The sequence below is a fragment of the Rhodamnia argentea genome, chromosome 2 (assembly GCF_020921035.1).
Source record: "Rhodamnia argentea isolate NSW1041297 chromosome 2, ASM2092103v1, whole genome shotgun sequence".
NCBI lineage: Eukaryota > Viridiplantae > Streptophyta > Magnoliopsida > Myrtales > Myrtaceae > Rhodamnia > Rhodamnia argentea.
Window position 1 is genome coordinate 2072480 of NC_063151.1, and position 22377 is coordinate 2094856.

Sequence of the window (22377 nt, forward strand, 5' to 3'; positions counted from 1 at the left end):
TTAGCTCGAGTTAGGGACCTACCTTTCGTTTGATCCACATTGAATGCAAGCTCGTATAGGGATCAAGCTCTCTCTCCAACAAGATCGAGGGGCATTCCCTTTGCTAGTGTCTTTGGAAACCATGACGACGCAATATTCGACTAGCCATTGGAGTGGTTTTCAACCTTGAAGGCCATCCCCACGAGCTCCGACTCGATGCAAGTAGCCAAAGATTCACCGAGTCGGCTTCATAAAAGAGCCTCCTCATAGTACAAATTAAGAATCATTATATTGATATTCGGTTTCCACCAAATAATGGATATGATAGGACATAAAAATATCCGACTTTAAATCCGTAGTTCATCAAACAGAAAATAGGATATGATCAAATCATTACATTTCTTATATTTCGACTATAAATCTGGACGATCAAATGCAGCCTAACGGTCTATTAGGGCTATAACTTCACATGCCTTGTAATTGTAAACTCCATTTTTTATCAATAAGAACGATCAATATGTACTACGATTTTTTGGGGTCGCGTGACGTGGCCCAATGAAAGGGCGAGTGTTCGTGGGAGGATGCACGGGGGAGTACAGCTTAGCATTCCCGCTTTTGTCGTCGGACATTCATGTGAACGAAAACACTTGTTTGGGGCGGGGGGCATTACCGTCATTTCGTCTTAACTTGCAACAGAAATCATTCCCCGCCCCGCAACTTGGCAGTTAAGCCCCGCGGTACTAAAATATCCAATCATCGAATTCCACTATTTACCCTCCTCCCACTCCTAAAACCACCACTTTGTCCTAAAACGACACTCCATTCTCCATCTTTCTAATCCAGTCCGATGGAAAAGGGCAGGACCGTGAATAAGACGAAAACACGGGGCGCATTTCTTCTCCGGTGCAGAGCGCAGACCCACCCGCGCGGGACTCTTCTCCCCTCTGACCGCCCACTCGGCCCATCGAAACGCTCAAAAAGCTCTGCAACACCGGGCAAACGCAACACACCAACCGTTGCAGAGGGAGGGAGGGAGAGAGCTAGCTGAGCCACAGAGGAAGACGGGGAAGCTTGAGCGATGGCGATCCCTGAGGAGGAGCGCCACCGCGGCCGGGGCAGGGCGCCGCCTCAAGCCTCGGCTGCTGCGAGGCCGCCGGCGAAGTCTCGAGTCCCGCTCCGGCGGCTCCTCCGAGTGGCTTCGGTCGCTTGCGGGATCCAGTTCGGGTGGGCGCTGCAGCTCTCGCTGCTGACCCCGTACGTGCAGGAGCTGGGGATCCCTCACGCGTGGGCCAGCATTATATGGCTGTGCGGGCCGCTCTCTGGGCTCCTCGTCCAGCCCCTGGTGGGCCACATGAGCGACCGGTGCACCAGCCGCTTCGGCCGCCGTAGGCCGTTCATCGTTGCCGGGGCTCTGTCGATCACTGTCGCCGTGCTGATCATCGGCCACTCCGCCGATATCGGGTGGTTGCTTGGAGACAGGGGCACCACCAAGCCGCGAGCGGTCGGTGCTTTCGTCTTCGGGTTTTGGATCCTCGATGTGGCTAACAACATGACTCAGGGTCCTTGCAGAGCTCTGCTCGGTGATCTCACCGGTAATTTAGCTCATTTTGTTTCGATAATTCAGTTGCCTGACGATTATTGGCTTCCGCTTTTCTCTTGCTTCGTCGGAACCCTAGGGGAGCACTGTTCCGGAGCGTTTCTCTTTTATTAGTGTGTAATTGACGGTAAGGGGCTGGTCGTACGCGAGTTGTATTTCTGACTTCAGTTGGGCATCTTTTGGCCGGACAAAACAGATGGTACAACTATGGCTGTCTAGTATTTTATCCTTAATTTGGCTCGTACCTCTTGAGATTTTGGCGCACGTAGTTGGGAGTGGTCCACGGGACGGTTTTTTGTTTTGTTGTGGATGATTGAATGCTCCCGATTGTTTTCTGTTTTACATTTCTTCCTTCTGTGACTGATGTTTATTATTTAGTTTAGAAGCGATCGCCTGCTATACCTGAAATTAACTACAGTATAAACGTACAGGAAAGGATTATTTTGAAACTTATCAGCCGCTTGAATGCTGAAAATAACAAGCGAGTTTTTTTTCCCCTTCTTCTAGCATTTTCCCTTCATCCCCAGGGATCTGCAAACAAAGATATTTCATGGAATATGAACAATGTTAGGCAGGTGAATGTGCTTGGATGAGGTCCAGGGATATGAAGTCCAATCCGGATTGTGCCACTCAGATGATGCAGTCTTGTTTCTGTTCTTGATGACTTTTAAGTGTATTGGCATGTTTTTGAGCGAATTGTGCAGAGAATAATTTTAAGCTGCTGGTGAGATGTCAGCCAGCAGATGAATGTAATAAGGAGGTATTAAATAGCATGCACTTTGGAAGTTAGATAAAATGGAGGACATTACCAGGTCTAATGTTCCCATCCAGTCTGGAAGAACAATCTTCTTTTCCGATTCTTGTCTGAGGTTCTGGTTTCTCAAGTCATTTGGGGCATTGATTTTTCGCTTACAAGTATTAGAAATCTTCCTGTTAAGTGATGTTCTCTATAGAGATTATGAGCCTTTACATGTCATCAGATCTTTCATTGCCTATGAAGGGGAGAGACACGATGACAATTGCTCTTGGTTTCCTGGCTTTTTGCCTTTCGATACACCATTATCAATCTTTTATGCCAATTAGTTGATTAGGAGACTGAGGAAATGTCAGGCTTTCACCTTTTCATAGTAGGGAGAAACGGGACAAGATGTCCTAAGCTGGTTGAACTGAGGTGGGTGTATCATTAGGTGAATGACTGCAATAGCATTAGAACCTGGTAATTACCTTTCTAGAGCAACCTGCATATTTGCTTTATCCTTTAACTCTTACAGGCCTCTTAAAGCAAAAGTGAGGTTTCTACTTTAATGGCGATCCTATGCAACAAAATCATGTGGACGTTGTGGGACAAATAAATATTTGTGACAGAAGATTTTCATTTGGAGCTACGAATCTCTTCTTCTTCATTTTCTTGTCCTTTAAAAAATTTTGTCCCTTCTTTCTGTTGGAAAGTGTGGGGAAGTGGCCACGGAGGTTGAGCAGGCTTTGTTTGGAAGTGGAAATTTACTGCACTGCAAAGCTGGCTACAGGATCATTCAAGCCCACATAAGTCCCCTCCCGCTAACCCAGTAGCTCTACTCCATTCTGCATTGGGGTGGTTGCCCTTAGTTATATGTGCATATGTAATGTCTTGGTGGCCAAGTTGAACTGTGGCTCTTTGTCTATTTTTGTTTTTCTTCTCTAAGTTCATTTAGTGATTCCGTGAGTCTGTTTCTTCGCTCAAGCATAATCTTTCCCACCTGCACAAGGGTCATAGTGCTTTCAATTAAATAATTGAATAAGTTTCAATTATGATGTACTGCCTTTAAGTAAGTTGTTAGTGAAAGCAAAACAAGAACCATAGAACTTTACAAATAGTTCATGTACTTGGATCTTGGGAACTTGAGGAATGTACTTCTATTGTCTGTTGTTTAACTGACCAAATAAAGAATTTTTCTCTGACAAGTAAGGGTTTTCTTATTTGAAGAAAACAGTGTGGCTTAGTTCCTCTTTAGGCAAAATCATTGTGACAAGAGAACACTAAGTACTTTTCTCTGGCGTCTGCTATATGTGGGATTTTAGGAAGCACTGTAGTAGGCTGTTATAATGGAAATAGCATAATATTGACATTTAATTTCAGTTAATTTCTTTTATCTCAGGGAATGACCATAGAAGGACTCGAGTAGCCAATGCATATTTCTCGCTGTTTATGGCTGTCGGTAATGTCCTTGGTTTCGCCACAGGGTCATATAGTGGATGGTATAAAATTTTGCCATTTACTGTGACTTCTGCATGCAATGCTGACTGCGCCAACCTTAAGTCTGCATTCTTCATCGATGTTGCATTTATTGCAATCACTACATATATAAGCGTCTCAGCAGCTCAGGAATTACCTCTTGGTTCGAGTGTCAGATCCTTGTCCACTGCTGATGGACCTGAACAGTCAAGCAACACTCAGGAAGCTTTCATGTGGGAACTATTTGGGACTTTCCGATATTTTTCCGGGCCTGTATGGATAATCTTGCTTGTTACTGCTTTGACTTGGATTGGATGGTTTCCTTTTCTTCTCTTTGATACTGATTGGATGGGAAGAGAAATTTACGGCGGCCGACCCAATGAAGGGCAGAACTACAACGAAGGTGTTAGGATGGGTGCATTAGGTCTCATGTTGCAATCAGTTGTCTTGGGAATAACTTCAGTTCTCATGGAGAAGCTTTGCAGGAAATTTGGGGCAGGTTTTGTATGGGGGATTTCGGACATTCTTATGGCTCTTTGTTTTCTTGGCATGCTTGTGGTAACATATGTCAATAGCATGGACTCAGGTGACACTTCACCTGCAGACGGCATTGTAATCGCTGCAATAGTGATTTTCGCCATACTAGGTGTTCCTTTGGCTGTAAGTTGCTATCTCCTATGAAAAGAAAAATGTTCTTCCTTAATGGAACATGAAATCATCCTGATTTTCAGTTGCGAACATCATATTAATCAGGATAAATTTGATAATAGCTATTTCTGCTAATCTAACAAGGGAAGCTTTCTGGATTGGATTCTGCTGTTTACTTTGTTGTGGTACTTAATTTAGGGAGTGCATGTGGTGTGGAGTAGAAAGAAATTAGGGAGTAACAGTACCTTAACTTTGTGATGGTTATCGTGCTTTATGGGAAAGCGATTAATGTGATACTGCTATTGCAGGTAACTTATAGCGTTCCATATGCCTTGGTTTCAACACGTATTGAGTCTTTGGGACTTGGGCAAGGTCCGCATCTGTGCTCTATTTTCGAACTATTTTATGGTTTCGGTTAACTAATTGCTTATATTGATCTCTGGTTTATTATTATTTTTAGGATTGTCTATGGGCGTTTTAAACCTGGCAATCGTGATCCCACAGGTATAATTCTCTTGTAGACCTACTTTTTTATAATTAGGATTATTGGTTGTTCTCTTCTTTTTTCCTTGAAAATAGACCATGTGTGCATAAGTACGTTTTCTGCTGCAATTATCTTCTGCTACCTGGCTGATAAGAAAGTAAGTGCAAAACCTTCTTGAAGTGACGTGGTTGATAATGTCATATATATCCTGTGATGTTGGTTGTCTTGACATTCCTGTAAGCAGCTCTTTCTCGTGAATCTGTTTGACTGAAGAAGTTTTATATATTCTCTTACCATAAGATTCTGATCCAGGGATGATCTTTATATTACTTTGCATGTAACTGAATTTAGATTGCCTATTTGATGAGAAAGTGATATATGCCCTAGCTGGTCTGTACTTTAGGAAAATATTTAGAACCAACCATTAAAAGTTTCATTGACAAAGTAAACTGATCTGTGGGACCAACCATTAAAAGTTTCACTGACGAAGTAAACCAATCTGTGGGAGTGATCTTTATCGCATGCTGTATCATTTTACTGAGGGAGTTGTGACAAAGTTCTCCTATCTCTTGCAGAGTGAGATAAAGAGTTTTAGCTCTAGCTTGAAACATTAATAAGTTCTGGAAAGCTATTTGCGTGTCCAATTTGATACTTGAAGGCTCAGAGGTAGTGAAAGATTAGAGGAGCATGCTTATAATTGGGGGAAAACTAGTAGGGGCTCCATTGGCATTATACTGAGGCGCGTTGATGTGAGGATCTCTAGAGGAATAAAATAGAAGTCTGATCTTTCTGAAAGAAGAAAATGATGCAGATATATGTGTCCTGGTCAACTAGAGAGTTTGTTAAATTGATATTTGTCTACTAATAGAATTGGTGCTCTCTTCTTCTTTCAAGGGTTAATCTAGATAAATGTCTCAATGTTCTGAACTATGGTCCTATAGTTGATAAAACTTTGAATGGCAAATACGATGAGCTGTCCCTTTTGTCTAACTCTGGTGAAAAGCATCTTAACTCTCTTAGGATGAAATTAAAAGACATTGATCGTTCATAAATGAACCTTTTTTAAAATTTTATGGAAGATGGAGAAGCGTAGATGAATAGTCTAGTTCCTCCATAAAGCTTGTACCAAGTACCTTTTGTTGGATTAATTTACATGACAGGAGTTATGGACAAGTCAAACCACATCTATATATTAAAAAATTTCCTCTGTGAAGCGATACAAGTTAATACAAAGAAAATGATGAACCCGAGTTCTAGTCTCTGTAAAAAACCATGAAGCACTTCTATGAAACACCAGAGGATGAACTTCTAACACCTAAAATTGACAATTTCTTTCTAGCAATAAATCAAGATATTACAGATGAAAATCTAGTCCTTGATTTTTACCTTGCTCTTACTAAATTCGTATACCAAAAATATGCCATTCATTGTGATTTGGAAGATGAAATCATGGATAGACACTCAATTAATGGAAGAGATGGTGGCAAGAAACAAATTGGAGAGGAGGAGAAACAAATTGGAGAGGATGAATTCCTGAATAAATATCCAACAACTATCCATAATAAGAAGAGAAACCTGAAAACATTGAAGGGAGAGACTGCATTCTAGTCGATTAATTTATAAAATGGGTGTTACGGGTGTGCAAACAGTGCCTTCCAAAATGGAATGGCAGCCCTACACCAGTGATATGCATCCCAATGCATATCTCTGATGCATTTCACTCCCACAGAGAGGCATTTTACTAATCAGCTAACTGTGACATATCTAATCCCTGAAAACAGGTGGTGGTATCCCTGGGAAGTGGACCATGGGATCAATTATTTGGTGGTGGAAATTCACCAGCTTTTGCGGTGGCAGCAATATCGGCCTTCACTGCTGGTCTTATAGCCATTTTAGCTATTCCTCGATCCAGTCCTCAGAAACCCAGGACTGTCATATGAGGTACTATGGAACATCCTTGTTTTGCACAGCGATATCTCATTGTGATCAATGTGACAGGACAGCATGGATAAATATACGATTTTTGGTGCTTTTATTTTTTCAATGTCATTCATTGCAAGGGCTTGATCAGTGGGTTTATACCTGTCATCTGGAACGCTAGAGAACATTGTCTGCGCACTCTTCTCAAGTATCTTTGCTTTAGAATTACCATTGTCAGGCATTGACATTGTCTGGTTTGTAGCTTGAAGAAGACCTGTCTCATTGAGAATCGGTATTTATGGGAAATCAGGATGATTACTATGAAAAGATTTAAAAACATTGCTCTGGATGATTTCTGAGCGATCAACATTCCATGTGTGAGGAATTGTACAAAATTAGCGAAATGATTTCTGCATTTTCAATGTGATCACCCATCTGCTTGGTGAAGTATCTTCTCTATGAAAAAGCATTATCCTGTGAAATTCAAGTCTCCAGTTCCTGATAGCTAAACATGTCTCTTTATGCAGATTTTGAAGTTTTTGTAGATTCTCCAATTCATCCCAGGACAATGTCCTTGTGATAATTAGGTTGCCTACGGATGATATAAGTAAATACTATAATAAGGGAAAGAGGATCCCATGCAGCTTGTGCAAATTTGCTCTACATTTTGCGCATCACATTTATACACGAGTTCTGCTGTCTGAACCTTGAGGAGTACATATCATGCGTCATCTAGGAGTTTAACTAACTTTATAATAGGCATGTGTTTGCTTTTGCTGACTTTTACACAGAACTTGTTCTTCTGTCTGTTGCAGTTCTCTTGTTTTCATTGTGTCCATTGGAGGCATTTGGGTGGTTTCCTGGAGCAGTTCAATTACTGTCTTTTTGTGAATCAATTTTTGGGGCTGTTGCTGTTTGATTTTGAGACTAGACTGGCCAACAGGGACAGTAACTTTTTGCTCTACACTACAAATATGCTGGAATAGAATGGCCGATGTTCACAAGATATGATGGATGAATGCTGGAGAAGAATGATATCCATCCAGCCATGCGCTCTATGCACGAGATATCTTGGGTGCTGCTGCTGGGGATTTGCTTTTTAGCTGTCAGGTCGAGTCACGCATCAACCCTGTCCATGAAAGTGAAAGAACAAAACTGGTGGACTTTCTGAGGGGCATATTTTCTTTTTGTGCAAATGTCCAATCCCTGGAAGTCTTGTACTGCCAGGGTCAAGATCATTGTTACATGAGGAGATGCATTGATGCGTGTTTTATGTCATAGGAGACTCTGAAATTATTCGAATCAAAAGGAGGCGTCCATATGGGGAACCCAGGTCTGTACATATCTTTGAATTTGGGTTCTTCAGATATTTATTAACTAGAATAATGTGCCTAGATTGTTTACTCATTGCCTGCTTCTGCTTTTATAACTCAAGTAATCTTTACTCAGCGAGTATAAAACATGTCTATTTCAGCTTTTGAGGTTTGTAAGGTGCTCAACTGTTCTTGGAAAAATAAATCATTCCACACAAGAAGGGGAGAGAGGAAACACACAACATGTGGTGATTACTTTAAGGACACAACTGGATTGTGGCTATTGGTCTGAATCTGGTGGAAGCACCAAGCATTTTCCTATTTAATCCACGAAATGGCCGGTTCGAATTTGTGTGGCTAAACTCGTTTGATTAGCAATCGCGGTCGCTGTGCATTCTTTTCCAGGTATTTAGAGAATGATATCATACTCCTCTCTTTTTAGGCACTGGCCGACTATCCACCGAACCTAGGATTGACAACTCCAGCACATGTTATCATGGTGGGTTGTTGATGGCTCATTCATCCGTTTTGGTTCGGATGAAGAAACATAGAAAACCTTATCTATCCATGACTTTTGGTTGAGTGCTGAAGCTGATAACAAGATACACATAAGCTCGCAATGATAGATGGCTAGATTTTCCGTCAAGATTTATATTGGTATTAAACAAATATTATTTTTCGTGAGAAAAGGTAGGAATGAAAATTTGCCCTTTCTACATACTTCGTTGAGCCGACACTATGTTCTTGCTTCATAAAAACTTCGTGACCTCCTGGTTATCAAGAGTGTTCATGCGTTGTTTGTCGTACCCTACTACTATTGAAGAGGGTTGTTCCCACCAAATTTGTTGAACTAACCATCAATCACATCGTTCGCAAGATACTTGTTCTGATCCCCACGATTCCTAAACTAAAACAAAATCATTCGCCAAACAAGATGCTTAAGACTGATATTTATCAGGAAAATTACCAAAAGTCTTCAAACTATTATAACCGTGACAATTCACTGCTAATTTTTTTTTTGTTGATTAAGTTTTAATCCTTTTATATTTGTGTCAATTCAATTTATCTGGCCCGACGACGACGTGTCAATTTTTAATAATATTTTATCAAAATTTTATATTTATTTTTTCATTTTTTTCCATTCTTTCTTTTTATTTTTTTTTCTTCTCCTTCCTCCGGCTAATCGTTGATCCGACGACCGGCCACAAGCGAGGGCGAGGTTGGCCAAGCCACTGCTAGATTTGGCTAGGCTGAGAAATAGAAATATTAGTAAAAACATTCAAAAAATGTTTTTAAAAATTGTCCACGTCAGCGATGGCCGTACCATTTAAGACGGCCGGCGTGCACGTCAATGATGTCTGTCCAAAATTGGCCCGATAGGCTCAATTGATAAAACATGAAAAGCATTAGGATTCAATTGTCAAAATTTAAATATTCAAGATCGAATTGGCGGAAGCGTAATAGATTCAGAACTTTTCAAACAATTTTTCCCGTTTATAGGTCAAACTAGATAGGTGTCCGAAATTGATGAATGAGCAGGGGAATAAAGCCAACCGACAACGATCTCAAGAGTTCAAATCAGGCGGGACGATGATGGTTGGACGCCATCGGGAGCGGTATCAGAGCGTCTCACCAAATCAATGTCGAAAACCACTTCAAGATCGTCAGCCGAATTTCACTTTTGTCTTGGCCGGACGGCTCCAAAATCTCCAGACAAGTTTTTGGGATTTTCCTTGGAAAAAAACAAAAAAAATGTCACCTGATTTTGGCATAGAACTGCACATCCTGCTTCGTCTTTTTTTTTTTTTTAATACTAAAAACATGAGGATTGGTAAAACCTTGGAACGGGGCCAAGGCCGGTTCGGTTTCCCTATTAATCCTTCTGAACTGCAGGTTAGGCATAGTGCATTTCCACTCGGCTAACAAGAAATCATTCAACATCAGCTACGGAAACAAGAATATAATAGAGTATAATATGACAATGGTTACATTACTTCGATTCTGAGTATAATCAAGAAGGCGTTTAGAACCGGCCAGTTTAGTTCCATGCTCGTTTTAACCACTACCTCAATCCTGGCTTAGACCAAGGCAAGATCCGTGTAATCGATTCCATACACGAAAATCTGCATGGCCTGTTCCAATTTTCCGGACTTGAAATCAACGCATCTAGAGAATCAATCACCTTGATTTTTTTTCCCCTTGCTTTCCAACAAGAAAATGGGGAAAAAATAAAACAACCAAAGCCAATTCAAGTGGCGTCGGGCCTCAACCGTCATGCCCACTTGCTTTTCACCCATTAGTGTGTGACCACGTTTTACTTACCTAATGTTGAATTTTGTCATGTTAGGGAACTGAATAAGAAAATGTTGGCACATTTTAAGCTTACTAGCTGTCTTAGGGTTTGTATGATTAACCTTCTGAAAAAGATGATAGTGTGTTTCCTTTATTTAGGTGGATCTTGTTAATTCCCCAATTTGTCCAAAAATAGATTAGAAATTAATCAATAAAATTTAGATAAAAGGAAAATGAAAAACTCAACACAGTATCTCTCTCTCTCTCTCTCTCTCTCTGAGTTCTTGAAATTTAGTGCAGCAATCTACTGATCTCTCAGAGGGAAAGCTGTACAGTCCCTCCGTCGGTCGTACGTACGTATGTTCAGTTTGGCCGCATCTCTTTGCCCAAATCATCGGCGCCCTCCGACATCTCACGTTACCGTCGAATTCGGCGCAGCTGAAAAAACGAATCTTTACTCTTTGCTAGTCGATCTCTTGAATTACTCTCGGCTTCCTCACCCGATTCGTGTGATCCATCTAACTCCATTTCACCATTCTCGTAAAGTTGTCGTGCATCATCTGCGTCTGTTAGAGCCTCCTCCTCGTTCATCTCTCCGCAACTGATAAAGCTGGTCCGATGATGTGATCGCTCTGCGTGCCGCTTTGTCTTCTTTCGGTATGGCGTCCATCAGGAGAACTCTGTCGCCGCCATATCACGATCGCTATTACCAGAACGGCGAAACCCCCGTTCCGGTTTCCTCTCCGTCTCATAAACCCTTCGCCGCCTCGGCCAAGCCCTCTTCGGCTTTGCTGGGCATTGGTGTTTGTCGATTTTTGGCGTTCGTTTTGCTGGGGAAGCAGCCGAGGAGGTCGTGGAGGAGATCGTTCTATAGATGTTTGTTGTTTTTCCTCCTTGGGTTTCTATTCGGCATGACCCCTTTCGGGCATGTGAACGAATTGCAGGCTCATGACTTCTCTTTGGATATCAAGCCGCCCAATGTCAATGTCAACGCTCGGTTGGAGAAAGCCATCGAGCATCCGGTAAGTCGCGATGAGTTTCTGGTCAAAAGTTTAAATCTTGAAGTAGGAGCGGGAGTCGGGGCAAATTCAGATGGAAGTTCTAATTTGGTGCCTAGGAAGCAGTTGATTGTGGTTACGCCTACTTTTACTAGAGCAGCACAAGCTTACTTTTTGCTTAGATTAGGCCAGGTACTGAGGCTTGTGCCGCCTCCGCTTTTGTGGATAGTGGTGGAGATGAATGTTGTTTCCATGGAGACTGCGGATATATTGAGGAAAAGTGGAGTTATGTATCGGCATTTGGTATGTACAAAGAATTCCACAGATATTAAGGATAGGGGTGTGCATCAGAGAAACACAGCATTGGAGCATATTGAGCACCATAAGCTTGATGGAATTGTTTACTTTGCTGATGATGATAATATCTATTCTCTGGAGTTGTTCCACAGCCTAAGACAAATTAGGTACCTTTTCAAAATTCTATTAACTGTATTATGTTTAATCACTGTACGGATTTTATGCCTGGTGAGTTAGGTGATTCGATGTTATCTGGAAATGATGCCAGCAGCAGCTGCCTCTGTTTGTTTATTTATGCTGTTTAGTCTCTAAAGGTTAATCAACGCTGCACATGTTAATAATACTGAACTGTTGTCTTGATTGCTAGCGGTAGGTAGGAATGAGCTTCGCAAAATCTTTGCCTTGACTCTTTGCTAATTTAGATTGTGTCAAAGGCAAGCATATTGCACATGGAACATTTTGCTTGGGGAGTGCATTAACATGTTTGCCATAATCTGTTTGGTACCTCTGTTTCCATAAATGTTGATATAACATAAGTTGGAATGTCTTTCTACTCTACTATGTTGGGTACTTGTTTACTGTATTGGTACATATTAATGAGATAGTATCCTACAAGCAAGATATATGTTTCAGCATAAACACACTATCCTGCTAAATTGACCCATAGCAAATTTTACTCTGTGATGCGGTGCAGTAAAGGTTGTGGACCTGGCACTCAACTAACTCCTTGCTGGCACTGTATTAATTCTTACCATTCCTTATCCGTCTCTCACACTCCCACTGGAATAACTTTCTTATAGTGTTATCGCAAATTTATTGTGTCTGTATAGGCTTAGTGACAAAACGGTTTTCTCTGTCCTTGTTTATTTGTCAGGAAAATAATTTGTTAACTTGTAAAAGCTCAAAGTTATTTTGGAGTTTCCTAGCTGAGATAGTTAAATCACTTTTTCCTCTTTCAAGTCCACTAATACTTCTAGTTCGGAGTAAAAGCAGCTTGCATCCCAGCGGGTTTCTTCCTTCTTCCTTGTCGATAGGTACATATAATTGGGAAAGGAATTCGTGGTAAATGGATGGACTGACAAGTTGGTCCCAATTAGTCTAATAGTTTAACTTTTTGGCAAGAGGTTCTTGGAGTTTCCCCACATTGTGGGAAAAACTTAGAGCCATTTTGGGGTACTCTAATCCTTTATTGTGGGTTTCCCCTTTAGTTCTGGATCTTTTACTTGTAATAGTATACTGGCTTTTGCTGTGTCTTTTATTAATATTAAGGTTGATACTGTGATTACCAAAAGCATTAGTGAAAATGTGTTGTAGTTTGGTTCCTATACAAAGGGTGAACATTCCATCTCCACACGTTTCCTTCCACTAAAGTGAATAGTTGAAGCAGGCAGTTAAGAGGTGCTAAGTTGGACTGATCTTTTTTTCATTTCTTCTATTGGTGTACTTGGGCTACTGACTTGAGATTGATACATTTGTTAGTTGACCGTTGGTGGACTTCTGGTTCCCTATAGCCAATTGGTGCTAGAAGCTTAGGGTGGGAGTTGGGATTTTGTGCGGGGGCCATAAGTAGTAGTTGTTATGTATCCAAGTTTGTTAGATTGCTGAACTTTTCTTCATTCAACTTTTGTCAAATCCTGACATTCAGCTGCTTCTCATGTAGGCGTTTTGGCACTTGGCCAGTTGCGATGCTTGCACAGAGCAAAAACAAGGCTATTCTTGAAGGTCCAGTCTGTAATGGAAGTCAAGTGATTGGATGGCACACAAATGAGAAAAGCAAAAGACTCCGACGTTTTCATGTTGATATGTCAGGGTTTGCTATTAACAGTACAATCTTGTGGGATCCAAAGAGATGGAGGCGCCCAACGCTGCGACCAATACGACAATTGGACACAGTGAAGGAGGGTTTTCAGGTAATATCTTGGTGTTCCTCTCTTCATAACTTTTCAAAATTCTGTCTCTGGTAATTCCTCGAAGGTATTCTTTATGTGATATAGTTTTTTCACTTACCGTTCCTCTCATCCATCTCTTCTTAGGAGACCACATTTATAGAACAAGTTGTAGAAGATGAAAGTCAGATGGAAGGTGTTCCTTTTGGCTGCTCAAGAATAATAAACTGGCATCTCCATTTGGAAGCGCGTGATCTTATATATCCAAAAGGGTGGCTTTTTGACAAGAAGCTGGAGGCTGATCTAACTGTTACGTGATGGAAGTTCAACCATGCTGGTACGGTCTGTCGTTTGGCTGCCATGCAACAGTGTTCGTAATTTTTTTCCCTTACTTTCAGTGGCTTTTTTCAGTTGAAAGTGGACTTCATTTGGTTTGCATCAGAAAAAATTGCACGTGAAAACTTCATCAACCAAAGGTTATCTGAAAATTAGGTCTTCCTTGGATCAAAAGATTTTGTAGTTTTTCTTTTTATCATTTCCAACAGAAAAAGAGAACTATCCAGGAACTTGTTTAGCAGTGTTTTGTTCAGCTTTCAAATGAAAATGACTGATACTGTTTTTCAAAATAAAGCTCTTGGTTGAAAAGAATTTTTGGGTATTCTTATTGTGCTGTGTTAAACGAGGAGGAGGGCTAAAAAATCAAAAGAAAGTCCCTCTTACAATTTCGGTGGAATATGAGCAAATTTTTGCTGCTTTCGTTGTTCTTTTCTCTTAAAACAAAACTCATGAAAACAAAAACTGCAAACATTTTCTTATTGTGCTGCCTCCATCATCTTTGGAATCTTGTCTTGAGATTTATCCATGCAGAAAATGTTTACAGCCCAGATCCACTGGAAAATGCATAGTTTGCATCAGTAATTCATGTTTTACCCTGCATTTCAGCAGGTTCTGCACGCTGGTGCCCTCTCTCATGTGTCGGTGACCTTTCCATCCCCAACCACAGTCGGACCATTTTTTTAACAATCCATCACAACTCAGGATCAGATGGTAAGCCAGGAAAGAAGAGACTGAAGAAAGTGTTTATTTATTTCTTTCTTAAGTAGAATTCTTTGGTACATTATATTCTTTTCAGGAGAACGGTATTCGACGGATGTAGAGAAGTGGCGCTGGATCTTTAGGGATAAGATAGGTGAATTTTGGATTTTGACTCCTCACCCCTTTAGAAATGCGACTGTGGTATGAGTGGGGGTTAGGTTTTGTGTGCACTCAATTTTGTTTGTGATCAGGTCTTGTAACAAATAGGACCATTACAAAAGCAAACTGTCCTAGATTTTCTTGCCAATCATCCGTGGCTCGGTGTATTTCATGTCTCTAATTTTTGTTTAGAGTGTACAAAAGAACAACAATCCTTCTACCATCGACAGAAGAATGCTCTCATCTGTCTTAAAACCAAGTGCAGAATGCGCACTTGCTTGTAGCAAGTTTAGAAGCAACTTTTTTACGTCTCTCGAGCTAGGTTTTCAGAAAGAGTGTGACATTTGCCAATTAAGAGAACCAAGGGAGGTATTTTGGGTGCAAAAGGGTACAATACGCAAAGGAATTGATCTATTATTAGCCTAAGCGGAATTCTTCCCCTATATATTCACAAAGCCGGATCATCTAAGGGCGCGCATGACAACACTTCTCAAGTAGAATTTCTGCTATAAAATTACTCTTGGGGCAGAAATCTGTTTAATACGCAACTTTTGGAGTAGAAATTTGTTTGGTTGCGCAACTTTATTTTTGTACTTCTAAAGCATTTTTTAGTTCCGGAAGCAGTTTTGGAGCCACTTAAAGAAATAAAAAAAAATTGACTCGCTCTTTAGAAGTTAAAATTAGAAAAAGACAATAACGCCCGGGTTCTTGATGTCAATCTCTCTTCCTCAAGTCCTCTCTCCCTCAATCTCGCTCTTGACTTTTGGAGTAGAAATAAAAAAATTAACTTATGTTCAAAAGCAAAAGTTGATGTTTAAAGTAAAAGTGTTTCCATGGATGCCCTAAGCTTTCAAGAGAAGTTCTTCCGTGACATTTACTTTGCATGTCTATCTCAAGCTTATGTAATTTGAGGAGATGGATTTATTCTGACATGTGAAAGTTGCCCCAGAAGTGAACCTAGCCTATTTGGATATGTTCTCTTCCGGCGTGAAACTCTCATTTTTTTTTTTTTTTTTAAATTATAAAAGTGAAAAAAATTCATAGTAAATTTAAAAGAATATGTTAACAATGCATGTGAAACTCAATGTGAAGCAATCATACACTTTGAAATGATTTTAATGTTCCACATTGGATAGTACCTAAATTGCATTGTGGAGCGGCTGTTGAGAAAGAAGTTTGATTTAACAAATTACGGAATGATATTATGAACTTTGATCAAATGTACAATGTGGCCCATGTATTTTTAAATTTATTCAATGTAGTCGTTGAATTTTAACCCAATGTGCAATGTCATCATTGAACTTTTAATTTATTCGATGTAATTCATATGCTTTTAGTAAATATTCAATTTACTCTCTTGAATTGAACATTTTCATATAGTCTAGAGATTAAATTAAACTTGTATAAATTTTTTTAAAAAGTTCACGATGACATTGCACATAAGGCTAAAATTCAATGACTGTAGCGAATAAATTTAATATCCAAAATGCATATTATTAGTTTTATATTTTTTTGTCAAAAAAAAAAAACCTACAGAAAAAAAAAGAAAAAGGAGTAACCTCGAAAAGAAGAGAACTTTTCATCGCTGTGAGAGAGGAGTCAGGCAGTCTCAGGCAAATAGCAAAACCGTCCGGCCGCAAGCATTCGGGGTTTAGAGAGAGAGAGAGAGATAGCGCGGAGCACACAAATGGAGGGTTGGGACCCGAGCACGAAGTCGACACTGACCCAGATCCCGCTCCTGGCGACGAAGGCGGGGCCGAGGGACGGAGGCGCGTGGACGCAGAGGCTGAAGGAGGAGTACAAAGCCCTGATCGCCTACACCCAGATGAACAAGTCCAACGACAACGACTGGTTCCGCATCTCCGCCGCCAACCCGGAGGGCACGCGCTGGACCGGCAAGTGCTGGTACGTCCACAACCTCCTCAAGTACGAATTCGACCTCCAATTCGACATCCCCGTCACTTATCCCGCCACCGCCCCGGAGATCGAGCTCCCTCAGCTCGATGGCAAAACCCAGAAGGTTATCTTCCTGCCTTTTGGTTTTTAACGTTGTCCAATTTCGATTTTTTTTTTTGTTTTTGTTTTCAACTTATGGGTATTTGTGTTTGTGATGGGGTAGATGTATAGAGGAGGGAAGATATGCTTGACGGTGCATTTCAAGCCGCTCTGGGCCAAAAACTGGTAATATGTTTATTTTGTGCCTCTGTGGAGCTTGTGAGTGATCTCTGTGGTTTTGGGTGTTTGGGATGTTGATGGAGCTGAGTTTGTACCCCGATATTGTTCTCTACTTTATGTTTGTGTAATGTGTTGGGTTGGTTGAGGGACACAGCGGAAAAGCCAAAAGAATATCCTAGGAGTTTTCTTTATTTGGTTTCTTGGAAGCTTAGAGATCATCAATCTTTACTTAAGTGGTTCGAAATTTTTGGCTTCTAGGTTTAGTTGAATAATTGCTGTTTCACTTCGTTTTCTATTAACGGAGAAGAACAGGATTGTGTATGAGATAACGCAACGACTTGGAGCTGCTTCTATTCTGATAAGAGGAAGAAAATCAATTACAGATTCAAATTGTAGGGGAAGAGGAAGATTTCTTATTCTTGGGTTGTTAACAAACAATTTGTCAGCCTTCATGCCGTTGCTTGTACTTCTCATGAATGCTTGGCTGGTAGAAGAATTGGAAGGAAGGGGTTTTTTTTTTTTTTGGAGGGGGGGAGGGAGAGGAACGAATCTTACTGTTTTGTTCTTATTAGCTTCTAAAATAGCTACTGAGATTGGCATCTTTGGTTCCCGGGAATTTCCTTTCGGTTTTATGATGCTACTGTCCCTCATCTTAGGATGGACTATGGAAATTGTTGACACTATAGATTTCAGAAGGCCATCTTAGTGCCTTTTGCTGTTAAAAAATGGTTCTTGATTTTTGTGCTAAATGTTTAATCACATGATTTGTTTGATGTGAACAACAGAAGTATTAGTTTGATATTTGAGCTGCTTCTTCATTTGGTGAAGATAATGTTCTTGAAATAGAGAGGTTCACTTTTTCTGTATCTTTTGTATATTCTGCGCGCTCAAATGTCTTGGTACAATTTTTGTGGAATTAATTTGCTCTCTACCTCCCCTAATTTTACTAAAATTTTGGCTCAATGGGGGTCTGAACTTTGTTGTCTCAAATTTTGGCAGCCCTCGTTTCGGTATAGCACATGCCCTTTGTTTGGGACTAGCTCCGTGGCTTGCAGCTGAGGTTCCTATACTTGTGGATTCTGGTATGATTAAGCACAAGGATGACACTCCATCATCCAATGAATCGTAACTCATTTTGAACTTTTGAGACTGTAAAAGCATACCTTGATCAGTGACTAGTCTTGCTCAAAGAAAATAAGTAACTGTTTACTTACTCATCGATCTGGATTACATAAAGCCATGGATGAGTGCTGACATTGTTTGTTCTGACAATATACTTGTGCTTAGCTTCTCTTTAGTGAGATAAAGTTCCTTATATAACCATGAGAATAGTTATTTCTTTTCCGTGACAATTCAAGTATTGCTGATGATAGCCCTTACGTGAAGTGTCGTGTAAGCTGTGAGAATTGGACCTTCCTCTTCCCATTACATGTTTCAATGTGGCTTGAGCTGCACATGTTGGACATGAGCTGCCTAGCTAATCAGTGACTGTACATAGATGAAGAATTTTATCCTCCTTATCTCATCACCAGCCAATTGTTGAAGTATTTTGCGAAAGCCGTGTGAGAGTGATGTACATGGGCCTTCGCTGTCATCTGTTTTTTGAGTTTAATCAGACAAAATATGTCTGATCTCGACCTAGGGCCATCTTGGTTATGGGGAAGTATCTGATCCGCACTTGTCCACTGAATGGTCGTGTTCTTCCTAGAAGGCTTGAAATGATCATCTTCTGTTCCTCGTTTTCACCTGGACAGAAGCCAATTCAAAAGTAAAGCAACCCAAGCCAAAAAAATTTGCCCTTCTCTGTTTGTGCACATCGCTCCTTTCGGTCTGTATTCCCATTTGCTGGTCAATGCTCAAGAGCATGCCGACTTCCTCAAGTCAAGACAATCACAGACAACAAACATGACATAGGCAACATTAGTCTGTGTAACATCCCTGCTGGTGTACCTCCCTAACCACATGACTGAACCCCGTTATATATTTTGAGAGAGAGAGAGAGAGAGAGAGAGAGTGCGCGCGTGCAGCAGCAGCAGCAGCTCTGTCCTTGCTGCCATGGGCGATCGAGGGAGCTTCCGCAGAGTGGGGCTTCGTATTCGTACACCTGAATCTGTTGTTGATCATGTCCAACTGGGGTGGATGTATGTGTGTGACAAAGCTCATTTCAGCAAGCGAAATAGCTTGTGTCGAACTAAAATTGGAAGTGGGAGCATGTAAGATTACTCGTTTGTCAGAGACATGTTAGGCAACTCCGTTACCCAGATTAAACTAGCTTACAATTCAAGAAAGGCCATGAGAAGCATCAGATCTATATACTATTCGAAGAACAGCTGGTCGTGTTTGGAAGTAAAGGATTACTTGTTTGTAGACTTACTGCTTTGTATAATCTCAGAGAATTTGAAGTCTTCATGAACTATATAGACTAGTTGGGGAAAGCACTAAAAAAGTTGTAGACCTATTATATTGGTACTAATGTAATCCTAAACCTTTCAATTGGATCAATGTAGCTATAAATCTATTTCACTTTAGTATCAATTTAGTCTATCCGGCTAATTTAGGTTGAACATCATTGACACGAACGCTCGCCATATTACATGGTACTGCTAGTGTTTATATTGACTTTTTTTTTTATAAATAATATTGGGTTTTTGGTTATAAAAAAAAATATTGGGTTTTTATTTATTTATTATTATTTTCTACCCTTTCTTTTTGCCTTTTTTTTTGCCGGTGGCTGGACACAAGCGAGAGTTGGCCTTACTGGACCGCACTTGGGCGAAGGTGAGCACCGGCGAGGCCCCCCTTCACGAGGTTTGGCCAGGCCAACCCTCGCTTGCGGGGCCTCCTTCGAACGTTCTTTTAATTTTGATTTTAACTGTATACCCGCTCATTGACTTGGATGACTATATGATTAAGATAGATGCTTTAGGGTAGAATACAAATTTCTCTAAAGATGCTTTAATTTGACTGATATAGATGCTTAAGGGTAGAATACAAATAGCTCTATAGATGCTTTAGGGTAGAAGACACATTTCTGTAAACCAGCAAATTAGTCATGCGGGTCAATGAGCGTGGAGCTAATATTCATCCGCAAGTCTTAAGCATCTACGGGCACGGGCTGGTACATTGCCAGAAATTTGATCCAACACGGATCAGATTCATCATGTCTCTTCGGATCGCTATGATCTATAAATGAGATCCAAACATGTAGGTGATCATATGTACTCCGATCCGATTGACCGGACCCGAGCTGCGGGTGTTTAGCGTTCAAGGATCAGCGCCTCATCGGTTCCTTAATGGTGAGAGTATTCTGTGTCCTTCTCCGTCCGCTGTTAAACTAATCGAAGGATTTATGGCACCTTAATTCGCTAGGAGCATCTTTTCTCGTTCGATGGAATATCGGCCCCCTTTTTCGTGGATGCCGATATCTTATTAGGGTTGTGACGACATTGTCCTGCTCATTGGAGTGCACATAAAGGAGATCTTATAGTTCACTTCGAAGACATGTGAAAAAAAAAAGTACATTAGATGCATCGTCATACCAAACGCAAAGTATATATTGTCGGATAGAGAGCTCCTGCAGTACTGGGATCAAACATTTTCTAAGAATTATTATGAATGAGTAACAAGAACCTCAACAAGAACATCGATGATGTTGTCTGCAACTTGTGCAGTTGCCTTGAACTGTACCCAAATCTTGTATTGTAACTTAAGAAAAACAACATCGAGTGACAATTTTTAGCAAGCCGAAAAGGTAGGGATTGCGCTTTTGTTAGCTTTAGAATCTCTAATAGTAGCGGACAATGCGGCAATCGAAAGCCATATTCATCCCGCGTGCGTTCTTCAGTTGTTTTGGCAAGTGGTTTCGCTGTCTGTCCCGGCAAGTGCGGTTCTTCGATGTTACGGCAAGGTTGTCGGATCTAAGTTACGATAGGATGTAAACTTCTAAACCACCGGTGATGAGTGAATCAAACGGTCAAATCTGATCGAGAAGTCGAGGTCATCTCACGGAATTATTGAAAGGCGAACCTTGGAGTCTTTGAAATTGCTTTTAGCCTTTTAGCTGTGGGTTGAAGAAACTATTCGCACAAACCGTATGTGCATTCTTAATTTCTCTTCCGACGAAACACATGCGCAAAGCCCTTTGCCAAATGCCAAATCAAATTGATTCTTGCGATACCATCTGATTTTCAGTACTAAATAAGATGACAACAACGCTATAAAGCGTGCATGCAAGGCAAAAGCTGTCGTGTTTCCTCACGCGAGTACGCCAAATAGGCTATTGTCCGCACATTCCATTTTTCACGTTGAGATAATGATACAAATTGCCCCTGATATTTTGATTTGTTCGATGCGTCCTCCGAATTTTTGGTACATATTCAATAGAGTCCCCGAATTATATGAAAATTTCAATATAATCCTTCCATAAATTTAAGATCGGGGATAACATTGGACATTTTCATATCGTCAAGAGATTATGAACCACATTGAACAAATTAAAAGTCCAGGAATCATATTACACGTTGGGCATAAAGAAAGTGTCAATAGTGCATTTTTTTGTTTTCGGGGAAGCATATTTTCCAACGAAGACAGAAAATCCATGAAATATACCTTGAGATGTTCAGCTCTTTTTATCGGCTTGCGCATGTTAGACATGGTCGTGAGAGTGCTTTGTGGCGTACCTTCTGGCCTTTTGTTTCGACTCTTGTGTTATCTTCAGACCGAAATCACCTATACCATGCAGAGAAACTAAGGTAAGCCTTTAGAGATTAAGGCTCCGTTTATTTCCATAAAAAATGAATGATTTCGAAAGCATTTTTCAAAAAATGATAGCTTGCGTTGCTCAAAATAATTAGGCAATAACAAGTATTTTCATAATCGTCAATTATTTATGCCCAGATATTTTCTTCGACATTGAAAATATTTTTTTTTCATTTTTTCATTTTTATAAGAGATGTAAGTAATTATGTCCAAAAAATAATTTTCGAATCATTCATTTTCTGCGAAACAGTTAAAACCTTAGCATTATAAAGGCATGGCATCGTAATCGCTGCATTATAGGGTTCTTTTCCGAAGAGAGTTTCTATCAAGACAAGGGGTTTTTTTATTTTAGGTAGAAGACAAGTGACGGAGAGTCCACATTATATATACGAATAAGCAGATCTTAATGTTAAGATTTGCCAAAACCTAGTCATTAATTATTAATGAGGTTTGAACCATTGCTCACTCGGCTGTTTGCATTATGGCTTAACAATCGCAGCAAGAAGGGCAAGTATCGGCACCTTATAAATCCCTTATCGGGGTGTGTAAATTTATCATCTGCCTATCGGTATCGAATCGCCATATCAAAACTTTATTTCAATTTTTTCTCGGTGCTTATGTCTT

The 22377-nt window shown here is 40.5% G+C and overlaps 3 protein-coding genes across 12 annotated transcripts; all 3 read left to right on the plus strand.

Moving 5' to 3' along the window:
* Nucleotides 1–890: 890 nt before the first annotated feature.
* On the plus strand, nucleotides 891–8247 carry LOC115746312 (sucrose transport protein SUC4). Of its 5 annotated transcripts, none has more exons than XM_048274868.1 (7): nucleotides 891–1571; nucleotides 3712–4448; nucleotides 4745–4808; nucleotides 4897–4940; nucleotides 6702–6861; nucleotides 6992–6994; nucleotides 7784–8247. In XM_048274868.1, exons 1-5 carry the CDS (start codon nucleotides 1058–1060, stop codon nucleotides 6858–6860), a joined length of 1518 nt encoding a protein of 505 aa, XP_048130825.1. In that variant the 5' UTR covers nucleotides 891–1057; the 3' UTR covers nucleotide 6861; nucleotides 6992–6994; nucleotides 7784–8247. The 5 variants fall into 5 exon arrangements, with proteins under 5 accessions (XP_048130825.1, XP_030537892.1, XP_030537893.1 ...); XM_030682032.2 differs by lacking the exon at nucleotides 6992–6994 and adding an exon at nucleotides 7656–7678 and having other exon boundaries at nucleotides 7739–8247; XM_030682033.2 differs by lacking the exon at nucleotides 6992–6994 and having other exon boundaries at nucleotides 7632–8247.
* Nucleotides 8248–10704: 2457 nt separating this feature from the next.
* On the plus strand, nucleotides 10705–14984 carry LOC115746373 (probable beta-1,4-xylosyltransferase IRX9H). Of its 6 annotated transcripts, XM_048274871.1 has the most exons (6): nucleotides 10705–10870; nucleotides 10936–10955; nucleotides 11025–11907; nucleotides 13401–13650; nucleotides 13774–13970; nucleotides 14598–14984. In XM_048274871.1, the coding sequence occupies exons 3-5, from the start codon at nucleotides 11105–11107 to the stop codon at nucleotides 13942–13944; spliced, it is 1224 nt and encodes a 407-aa protein (XP_048130828.1). In that variant the 5' UTR covers nucleotides 10705–10870; nucleotides 10936–10955; nucleotides 11025–11104; the 3' UTR covers nucleotides 13945–13970; nucleotides 14598–14984. The 6 variants fall into 6 exon arrangements, 5 of the variants coding, with proteins under 5 accessions (XP_048130828.1, XP_048130827.1, XP_048130829.1 ...); XM_048274870.1 differs by having other exon boundaries at nucleotides 10705–10955; XR_007197575.1 differs by lacking the exon at nucleotides 14598–14984 and adding an exon at nucleotides 14074–14375 and having other exon boundaries at nucleotides 10705–11907; nucleotides 13774–14043.
* Nucleotides 14985–16377: 1393 nt separating this feature from the next.
* Nucleotides 16378–18371, plus strand: LOC115746384 (ubiquitin-fold modifier-conjugating enzyme 1). The gene is made up of 3 exons (XM_030682128.2): nucleotides 16378–16840; nucleotides 16940–17001; nucleotides 17995–18371. Exons 1-3 carry the CDS (start codon nucleotides 16508–16510, stop codon nucleotides 18122–18124), a joined length of 525 nt encoding a protein of 174 aa, XP_030537988.1. The 5' UTR covers nucleotides 16378–16507; the 3' UTR covers nucleotides 18125–18371.
* The last annotated feature ends 4006 nt before the right edge of the window (nucleotides 18372–22377 follow it).